Here is a 10,839-nt window from a genome sequence, read left to right as displayed (position 1 = left end):
CAGTCACTCACGTAGTTAGTTGCATTTCTGACTCAGACTGCTTGTTGAGACTAGTTTCTTGTTATATTTGCATGAAACTAAGTCCACAAATACTAAAGTCCCCCTCCCTTTCCCCCCTTTTTGTATGCACACGCAAAGCTTCAGCATGTTAGAATCCCTGTATCCATATTTTTGTCTTAGCCTATCTTTTTCAACACTGGGTATGCAGCCCAAGGAAGCTTAATGACCTTTATTGACTGAAAAAGAAGGTCATCGTTTTTCAGTTATGTTGATGCAGGAAAGTTTCAGCTCAAGTGCTGCCCCCCCCCCCCCTCTTTCTATAGCAGATATGTAAGCAGAGCCTGAGGCCCAATTTCGGAACTATTCTTCTTTCATGTCTTTTTGTGATGTGTATGCCATTCTGTACTGTTAATGCCTTTATTCGCCGCAAGGCACAATTAAGGCAAAAAGGCCATTTCAAAATATATCTTTATACATGCTTTATCCTTTTTTTTTTTGGCTCGGGCAATTTTTATTTCACTTTTGTTTAGATGCGTATGTTAATCCCTTGAAATTTGAGCTTTCACTCGAGGTTGCAAAGGTGTCTGGGATTTTTGAAGTTGTACTTCGTTAGTCTATTCACATCTTGGGATCTAGTATTCAGTTTGTCCGAATACTTGTGCATGGCTGAATATATGCAATTGTTGTAATGTTCCGTCACAGGTTGCGGTTGGTGCCGTAAACATGTCGTTAGGCTGCATCCTACCTTCACTCTTCCACCCACTGTGACGGCTTGGTAACTATAGCATTCTGCTGCATATTATGAGGTTGTGGGCACAATTCCCAGTAGCTGTGACTGCATTCTAATGGAGGCAGAACGCGAGAGCACATCTGTATTATGCTTTGGTACAGTTACGGTGTCTCTCATAGCCTTTGTATTGCCTTCGAAGTGGCCTTTATGAAGTATTGCTTTTTGTGGGCGGAATGGTTAGCAATGCAACTTGTGATGACTGGTCCCAAGGAGACACTTTAACATGGTCTGTGCGACTGTCCTCGCCGCAGTCAACAAAGACTGTCACTCTTGACCGTGCTAGCTCGCATGAATCACAGACCATTGTTAAAATAAACCATTTTGGAATGCCGACATCGTAAGCCATCACAGCAGAGGATAATGAAAGCGCTGCAACAATTAAGGACAACAAACCTGCAAAAATGGCAGTAACCTTAATTGATGTCAATTGTGCTGCACGTGACACTGCTGTGGTGATTGTGACTGACTGGAATCGTGTTTGTGCGCTCTGACACACTCCCGCTCTCTACTTCCTTATCTCTCTCCATCCCCCAGTATAGGGTAAGAAAACGAATTTTCTATTCTACTGTTCCCTGCTTTTCTCTTTTCCTTTGCTTGCTGTCAAAACCCCTCGAATAAACCTACCACCTTTTCTCTTCCATGTACATTGCTTGTACTGTTTATCAAGCTATTTTTGCAATCGCTGTCGCTACTGAAAGACAAGTTTCTGCTTCAGAACGCACTTGGCTACACTAACAACCAGCTGGGACCCAACATTTTATTTGTAAGCAGCCTGTACATATACCTTTACGCAAAGCTACGTTTTCGCTAGCCTGATTTTCACTTCCATAATCAATTGCCAAATATTTTAATTTTCACTCCTGTGTTAATGCATCATTGACTTTACTTGCATTGCATGTTCATTTGTTGAGTTCCCACTGGCAGTGGTGATGCACCTGTCTTCTGTTGATTTGCAGGTCCAATTGATTTGCCCCGCACTTCGTAAACTAGCCCACACCAGTTCAGTGCTGGCTCTCGCAGAGCTGCCTTGCTGTCAACTCATCTTGCACAAAGCCTGCACTGTTTGAAATGAATGGAAACATGCTGGTGCCACAATGTTGAGCTGGTGAAATTAGCAGCACATCCTGAACTAGGTCGGAAAGTGCTGGCAAATCAACTGAACCTTACAATATGGCCAGTACTATTAAAGGTTACAAGTGAACTTCTATCATTTTACCCTCTGCTTCTTTCTTCTTGTACTCTGGACAGAAAAATATTTAATGCACAAACTTTGTTGCAGTACAAAAAGACAACCGCGACTAGAACATAATGCTGGCTTGTGTTCTTGTCTCGGTCTACCGCCTTTGCTGTAACAAAGTATGTTGCTATACCAACTCGCCCAGCTAGTCATCGTGCTTAGTATGTATTGAAAAGCCCTTGCTTATGTATTCAATTCAGCTGCAATTTCTAAAAATTGCTATTCACACACGCAAAACTTGCCTTCATATGAATATAGTCCCATGAATTGTGTGACTGCAGGAGTGACCTTAAATTCTACCTATGCCTTTTAACACTGAGTGCGTCGAGAGTTAAATAGGTGTAGCCCAATTTTCATGACACTGTTCATCTAATTAGTGCCCTTGCAAGCACTTAAAGGGACACTAAAGGCAAATACTAAGTTGACTTGGACTGTTTAAATACCATTCCAGAAACCTCGCAACGCTTACAAGCAATCCTTCCCGTCGTGTGAGGCTATCACTCACACAATAGCACACCATCAATTTCGGACCAACCTTGGAGCAAACCTTGACTGGCAGTCTAATTTCTTGCATTTTGAACACCGTGCCTGCAAGTGCCCTTAACGCATTACTGTACAGTGTTGTGCAACACTCCACATTATTTTACAATACTGCACAGGAACTTGACAAAGCATGCAGAGGCTCTAGCACCAGTTGCACCCACATTAAACCACCTTGCTTACACAGAAAAGCTGATCAAATGCAATAATTAAGTGAATGAAGGCTTCTGCATGCTCCCCAGCCTGAAAACCATTGCATCGCGAGCCTAAAGAATAAAGAACGAACCAGGTGCCTCGTGCAATAAATAAAAACAAAGGCTCTCTGTACAATAGAAACTTCACCCACTTTTCACATTTGTGAAGCTAGTGGTTTCCTGCATAGCATGGGCATCATTATGGCTAGTATTGATGCCAACAAATCGTCATAATTTTAACACAGCAGCATTAAGAGCCCCATGTAGCAAAAGATCCAGTGTCTGCATCTTGCATCGGACGTTGTTTGGTGAAAAATAGTTCCGAACCACAACCATACAGGCCCTCTGCGTGGCGCAGAGGCATCACTGAACTAACTGAATTCCTCAAAGATGCGTTAGAGAAATGGTAAAGTACAATGTAAACACAAGCTACAGACATGATAGCATCAGATTGTAATTCGAATATACCAGAAAACATAATTCTGTTAAGCGGAAACTCAAAAGTAAACCCCATTTCCAGAGTTTCTACCATTCATAGAGCGGTGCAGCGAGCTCGGTTCCTTGCAGTAACACCATCCAGATGGCACTCGCCTCTACACATTCGCGGCCCACGCAAGAGGCCACGTTTCTACCTGAAAGCTTGCTTTCATGCATAGTGTTTGCTGGCAGCATCTCCCGGTAAACATTATGGTTACGTAAGCTGTGGTTGCTGGGAAGCACGACAAGCAGTCTGGGATCTTTCAATGCTATCGCGTTCCACTCTTAAACGTGAAGCGTAAAGTGTCCTCCAAATTTTTTTGTGTGATCTGGCTTGCAAAAAGAGAAAACTAGGAATCAGGCGCATAATACATATATTATCAGGCACATAATAAATATATTTATTCTTTTTTTTACTAGTACTTATACTAAAAACAGCAAATTACTTTAATTTGTTTTCCTTGAGGTGCTTCGTTGAATTTTCACATAAATATTCTAAAAAATTGTCTGAGCAATTATTGCTGCTATAGATGCGTAGAAAACACCAGTGATCATGCTGTTACTTTGTGTGTCACAGTATACGTTGAGACTAATGCGTCTTGAAATAAATTAGAAATTGAAAGCACTGAAAACATTTCTTGTGGGAACATAAAGAAACATACAAATGAACATTGATTATAGATGGCACCTCTTGACTGCAGCACAAGGTTTTGAGTTCAATTACTGACCACATTTCTGTAGGAGCAGGACGCAAAAACGCATGCGCTGCACTTTGGGTGCTCATTAAAAAACCCCAGGTAGTCAAAAATTATTCCCAGAGCTCCCACTAAGGAGTGTCTTGTAGAGTGTGTCTGTTTTGGGACATTAAGACTTCATGGCAATAGGTGGAAAATATTCATTTAATGTATGCGGGGATGCAGCACTGGCAGTACGTGACAACAGTGGAAAAAGAATGTGCAGCAATGCATGTAGCACCACACTGCTTGCCATTGCATATGCATAGAGAGAGTGTAAAAGTGGGGTTGAAAAATTATATGCAGAAGACAAAGATAATGATCAATAGCCGGGAAAGGGAACAAGAGTTCAGGATCGCCAGTAAGCCTCTAGAGTCTGTGAAGGAGCATGTTTACCTAGGTCAATTACTCACAGGGAAGCCTGATCATGAGAGGGAAAATTGCAGAATAAAAATGGGTTGGAATGCATAAGGCAGACATTGTCAGCTCCTGACTGCAAGCTTACCATTATCATTGAAAGGGAAGGTGTACAATCGGTGCATTTTACTGGTGCTGACATATGGGGCAGAAACTTGGAGGCTGACAAAGAAGCTGGGGAACAAGTTAAGGACCGCGCAAGGAGTGATGGAATGAATGCTAGGTATAACATTGAGACGGAAAGAGAGCGGTTTGGATCAGAGAGCAAACGGGTATAGCCGATATTCTAAATGACATTAAGAGAAAAAAAATGGAGCTAGGCAGGTCATGTAATGTGCAGGTTAGATAACGGGTAGACCATTAGGGTTACAGAATAGGTGCCAAGAGAAGGGAAGCGCAATCGAGGACAGCAGTAGACTAGGTGGGGTGATGAAATTAGGAACTTGACAGGCGCTAATGGGAATCAGTTGGCACAGGACAGGTAATTGGAGATCGTAAGGAGAGGCTTTCATCCTGTAGTGGACATAAAATAGGCTGATGATGACGATGGTTTTCCACAACTAAAATGGGTGCACCAGGTTTGTCTTGGCTACAGCCTGAATGTGAGCATTGCCCTTCACTTTAATCAGCAACACGTCAAGAATGCATCAGTAAACAGTGCACTGCTCATAAGGAACATGTTTACATGTGCCAGCTAGTCACACTGTTTGAATTTCTCTGATCGCTTCACTTTGCTCAGGCACTGCTATGTCGTGAACCATAGGTGTTGGCAAGATGCAAATGATACTATCCGTGAAATGAGTAGTTTCACCTTTAGTCTATCTACTTAAGTTCTGTCCAAGGATGTTACTTGGTGTCGTGAGGTGCATGTACTGCAGTCGCAAGCAACGAAGAAAAATAATGGAAAGGAAAACAGCAAGTCTTGTGGAGTGAGCGAAGTAAATTGTCAAGCTAAGGGTTCAGGGTCTTTCTGCCTGTACCTGGTGCTTTTGGGACCTGTGGCCGAACATCCAAACTGGTCTTCATGTCCACTGGTTTGCCAATTACAACCTCTAGGCTCCCATCCTGCATTTTTAAGCGTTCTGACCAACCACATAAGTCTTGCTACACATTTCCGACTAACGCAGATCACCGAAAGCTGGATGCCATTTCAGTATTCCCTCCCTCATCCACTTTAAGAATTGCAGTAATACTTCGCATCTTTATTCCGTGAACTTTTTTCATTCCAACACACTCTTGTCTGTTCATGCATGTGATGCAAGAGTACAGTGCGTTTCTAAACCTTTCGAACAACTTTATTCCCTATCTGCATGACCTGTAAGGGAACTTCTTTTTTTAGGGGGGGCGGGGGGGCCGGAGCAGAAGGCAGAGACGGCAAGCTCAGTACACTTCCGTGGGAGGAGCTCTTGCATTCTTGCCACTAATGGACTGCACAATAATTTGCCAGCATACACACTGAAAAATTTTTCTACACGCAAAAGGGTGTAATTTTTACGCTGACCAGCAAACATTTTTAACTTTTGGAGCTTACCTTGTCTTCAAAGGAGTAATCATCATCTGTCCAGCATGCATTACCTTTCTTCAGCACTCTGCTCTCGCTACTTGCCTGCCAGGAATTCCAGGTCACATTGGTACACACGTGCCATTCACTACATGAAAGTACTGGGAGCAAGCATTAAGGAAAATTCACACAGGACCAACAATTATTGCACAGTATTATTGTTTGGGGACAAGCTACGCTCCAAAGGGCACAAACTTATTTTAGTGTAAAGAAATTAGTCCGAACAACTGCACTTTGCTTTCTCGTCCATTCTTTTCAATTGAACAGGTTCTACTGAAGTGCCGAAGGGCTCTATAAATGCTCTCAAAGGCTCACCTGCAGACTGCACGTGCACAACCTGTTGACCTGACCCACAGTAGAATGAGGAGAAATTAAGGAACACTGGAAATGAGACTCGGCACTGCTCTCTCTTTGAACTATTTTATTCTTGCATGGTAGAAGGGGCCAAATGGTACACAGTGGCACAATGAGTGCAAGCCCTTCACCAACAAACAGACCACATCTTGTGTCTGCATGTAGAGCCTAGTCTGACAGGGTCTCCTTGTCAAACATGTACTCTCCAAGGCCAGGGCCAACACGCTTCAAGTTGGTCACATAATCGGACAGCTCCTTGATGGCCTTCACCTGCTCTGCCAGGTACTCACTTTCCAGGAAGTCACACAGCTGCAGCACAAAAAATGCAACAGGCCATCAATGCAAGGGCATTTCAACGTTCCAGAACTGGTCCTTAACTTGTGCAAGCTCAACCAAAGGAGTATGAACAGGGTGTCATTAAAATTATAGTAAGCCCCCATTAACTCAGAACTCTGACATCTTGAAATATTGGTTATGTCAAAATTTTGTTGCAATCGTGGTGCCAACCCACGTGTTTTCACACCTCATCTCAAAATGTTTCTGAGCCAGACTCCAGATACCTCATAATCTAGTCTTCTAGTATATAAGGAAAAAGGCAACCAAGTAGCATCAACAACATTGTTTGCTCCCTCTCGCTTTGCACCAAGTGGCAGCTCAGTTGGAAATATGATGCAGGACAGTAATGATACTTTAAAGATGAAAGCCTGGCACTGCCATACTGAGCCCACTTCGTCCTCAGAGTACCAGAAAGTCTCTCCTACAAAATACCGTGTAAGCATGTGAATACCAAATCCACATTTTTTCATGCTCTTTTACTGTTTTTTCTTCTTTCTCTTTCCTATGGCCTTTCAATCCCTCAACCCTTAGAGAGCAGCATGCAGACTACACACATGCCAGCAAAAGTCTCTGCTTCATTGAAGAGCTCTCTCTCTACATAACTCTGCCAGTACACTTATCAGTGCTTTGTCCGAGAGCTTTGAGGCTTTATTACAGAAGGCACAAAAGCCAGGAGAAATGGATAATTGCACATTTGCACATATCCGAGCCATTGCTTACTCTATAAACTGTATCACTGTCTAACCACTCTTGGTGTTCTTAGCCACTGACATTCCAGCCAACGCTCCAGATCAGTGCCAGAACAACACAAGTGCTCACGAGTGCTCAGAAAAATAGAAAATGTTTGAAACCACTTTCAAAAGGCAACTAAACATGACAGCTTCTTTTCAAACCTTTGCAACTACTAATCAAAGATGCTCCAAGAAGCTGCAAGCAAGCATCCATACATAACCCAATCATGAAAAAGATCAAATCTTATTGACAGGACACACCTGAGCGTCATTGTGATCAGTCGCCAGCTTGTGCAGGTCAAGCAGTGACTGGTTAACAGTCTTCTCCAGCTCCAGTGAAGCCTGCATGGCGTCCAAGCCTGCACCCCATTCGTCCTGTGCTGGCTTCTGGATTGGCTGCAGCACCACACGCCCTCCACGCATATTCTGATACTTCATCAGCTTCTCAGCATGTTCACGCTCCTCCTCGCTGCTTTTCTTGAAGAACTTGTGGAATCCCGGCAGTGCCACATCATCGCGGTCAAAGTAGTAGGCCTGCAAGCCAGGAATAACTACAATCAGAACCAAGGAGCTTCTGGACAGCAATACTGGCTGCCAAGCATTAGTAAAACAGCCAATAGAACATTTTAAGCATTGCACACGTAATTCAACACTCACTGTAGTACACACCCTTTCAATGTTTACCAACAGAGACCTTGAAGGCTACAGTCTGCTCAGTTTAACAGGCAAGGAAGTTAATGGCAAGCCGGAGTAGTGCACCAGTAACAGAAGTTCCCCAGGTTTCCAACACTGTTTTCTGCTAGTAACAATGCTAAAACTAAATTCTGGCATAAAATACACCAGAAATTTTGTATACACATGACCAAGGCATGATGCGCGTTTCCTTTAAATATCTAGAGGGACATCCTACATGCTGGAATGGACGAGAAAAGCACTTCTTTCTTTGCCAAATTAACTGCAAGGACATGAGGAAGGAAATTCCTCGAGGCTGCAAGCTCACTGCTGCTAACGAAAATTTAAAAAAAAAGAATTGTGGGGTTTTATGTGCCAAAACCGCTTTCTGATTATGAGGCGCACCGTAGCGGGGGACTCCGGAAATTTAGACCACCTGGAGTTCTTTAACGTGCACCTAAATCTGAGTACACGGGTGTTTTCGCATTTCGCCCCCATTGAAATGCGACCGCAGTGGCCAGGATTCGATTCTGCGACCTCATGCTTAGCAGCCCAACACCATAGCCACTAAGCAACCACAGCGAGTGAAAATTCAAAAGTCTACGAAGCAGTCGCATAACCATGTCACATAACTTGCAAATATAAAGCATGTCTGCACTGTGCTTCTTTCCTAGCAAGACCTTTGCAGTACTTGCATAACCATGTGATGATCCTTCAGTCTTGCCTCGTGCACCGCCGAAGTCCAAAACCACTGGTACACTCATCACGCCAGCATTACCAGTGCCTTCCACTTACCACTGCCTTCACATACTTTTAGCTCACACTTTGTTCCCTTAGCGAGTTGCTGACAAAAAGGTTTGCAACGTCCCAAGCGACACTAATTGGTGACAATAAATTCCAAGGTCATGGAAGGCTGAAATAAGCAATAACAGAGCAAGTAGCACTGCTCCAAACATACAGGGTTCTCAAAGTGGTCATTTTACCTATGCTGCAGAGTTAAAACAAAAAATGAACACCAGAATGATTACTCATATCCAGGCCATCGCCTGTAAACACTAGTGCAATCTGATGTAGGTGTCCTATAATAATTGTATGTTGAAGCTGACGAACTAATCTTTCAAGCAGCAGGCTTTCCCCAAGATCTCTCTGAAGGTAAATTTGAGTACCTCACGTTTGCAATGGGAGCAAACATACTGGGACACTCCTATAACCTAACGATTCCCTATCCCATGCCAGTCATGAAGCACCATTGTGAAAAGAAAAATTCACTGCCACATCTAGCGTGTCATGGAAGAGTTTAGGTCAGCCTTACCACTTCCGCATGCGAAATCTTACAGCTGCGGCAATAGTGATCACGCACTCTCCATTTTCCTTCAGCCTTCATAATTACCCTACACAACGCACCATGCTGAATCGTTCCTTGCACACCAAAGCCCGATGGCAAAAAGGAATCAGGTTTACGCTTAAACTTTAATTACGCCCACTAAATTACATTTACATAGAATCGCAGCGAGGGCGCAACATCCTGCCTACCATTGAGCAACTAACCTTTTCAAATGTCACGCACCTTTCCATTTATTTGCGACACAGCAACAAGAATGCGGCCCACATTTCTGCGAGGGAATCAGTTTTGTTCGCAATGAAACGACAGCAAACCATTTCGGTGGCTGAGCAATGCGCGATATTTGGCACAAAAAAGTTGAGCCGTTTCTAACAGATGACGGATTTAACCTCGCGACTGCCAGAGGCCCCTAGTTACAGTTACCTAGCGGAACTGACGCTGCTTCCAAAAGAATCGTCTACGCCGTTTCGGGAGGCGGCGACGGCGCCAGGCGCGTTTTCTTGCACGCGCTGGCCCAGATCTTCAAAACGTGCGAAAGAGAAAACACACTAGTAACCGAGGTCACGTGCACGATGCGTGAATGTGCAACTTAAGCTGCAATGATTGCGACCTAAACGCGGTCGCGTCTACATAGCTGAAAAGTCATGTGTTATCTGTTAACCAACTATGACGCAACCCATGTTCGCTTCACTGGAAACCTGACAGTGGCGATCGGGCATACAACAGACATTACAAATATCGGAGGCGAGTGGCGGGGTCATTGCTGGAAATCTGGGTCCGTTGTATTACCATTGATGTGTAGACGTAGCTCGCGTAGAGTTCCATGTTGATCTGCTTGTTGATGCGGGCTTCGCATTCGACGTGGTAGTTCTGACGGGGCTGAGTAGCGGCCATCTTCGTCGGTTTCTTTTTGCGGACGGGATCTCAAACTGTACTTCAAGAGAAATTTAGCAAGAAAGGTTTGGAGGAGAGAGAGAGAAAGTTTGGCGATGCTCGTTCAATCACTGTTGAAGCATAACATCGACCAAAACATGGCGGAATTGGCGGGGCGCGGGACTTTATACTCTACGGCCGCTGTTCTACGAGATGCCTGCACCCCCTTGCTGTTTTCTTCAGACTTTGTAAATATCTTGTTTAGAGAACTTTACATGACTGTTTTGTGGTTAGAATTTGAAGGTAAAAAAATGTTTAAAAGAATTATTATTTTGCGGTAAGTTAAATGGTCACATGACCACGGTAGTTCAAATCGATTCAGCTGGCCACAGTGATGTTTGCTCTTGTTTATTTACATTTGTTATTTGATTGGCACCTCAAGTCAAGTCGAAAACAAACCTTGGTACTCATAGCTTGTGTCAAACAACCTGCCAATAAATTCAGAAGCACTTCAGCTAACAAACTTGAGGTTTCACTGTCCTCCTGACTACCCTGCAAAAGCATTTTGAGGCACGGCAACT

General features: G+C 43.7%; 1 protein-coding gene across 1 annotated transcript; it reads right to left on the bottom strand.

Annotated features, from left to right (window-relative positions):
• Nucleotides 1-6,356: 6,356 nt before the first annotated feature.
• On the bottom strand, nucleotides 6,357-10,431 carry LOC142578806 (soma ferritin-like). Its single transcript, XM_075688398.1, has 3 exons — nucleotides 10,175-10,431; nucleotides 7,633-7,905; nucleotides 6,357-6,613 (listed from the first exon to the last, which is right to left on the bottom strand). Exons 1-3 carry the CDS (start codon nucleotides 10,277-10,279, stop codon nucleotides 6,473-6,475), a joined length of 519 nt encoding a protein of 172 aa, XP_075544513.1. The 5' UTR covers nucleotides 10,280-10,431; the 3' UTR covers nucleotides 6,357-6,472.
• Nucleotides 10,432-10,839: the final 408 nt, after the last annotated feature.

This window comes from Dermacentor variabilis, chromosome 4 (assembly GCF_050947875.1).
Source record: "Dermacentor variabilis isolate Ectoservices chromosome 4, ASM5094787v1, whole genome shotgun sequence".
Taxonomy (NCBI): domain Eukaryota; kingdom Metazoa; phylum Arthropoda; class Arachnida; order Ixodida; family Ixodidae; genus Dermacentor; species Dermacentor variabilis.
Note: the sequence above shows the minus strand (reverse complement) of the source record. Positions and strands in the feature narration are given on the sequence as shown.

Coding starts and splice junctions, on each gene's coding strand:
- LOC142578806 (XM_075688398.1), bottom strand. CDS start 10,279: ATGGCCGCTACTCAGCCCCGTCAGAACTACCACGTCGAATGCGAAGCC. Junction 7,906..10,174: donor GCTACGTCTACACATCAATG/GTAATACAACGG, acceptor CCTGGCTTGCAG/GCCTACTACTTTGACCGCGA. Junction 6,614..7,632: donor CTGATCACAATGACGCTCAG/GTGTGTCCTGTC, acceptor TTTGTGCTGCAG/CTGTGTGACTTCCTGGAAAG.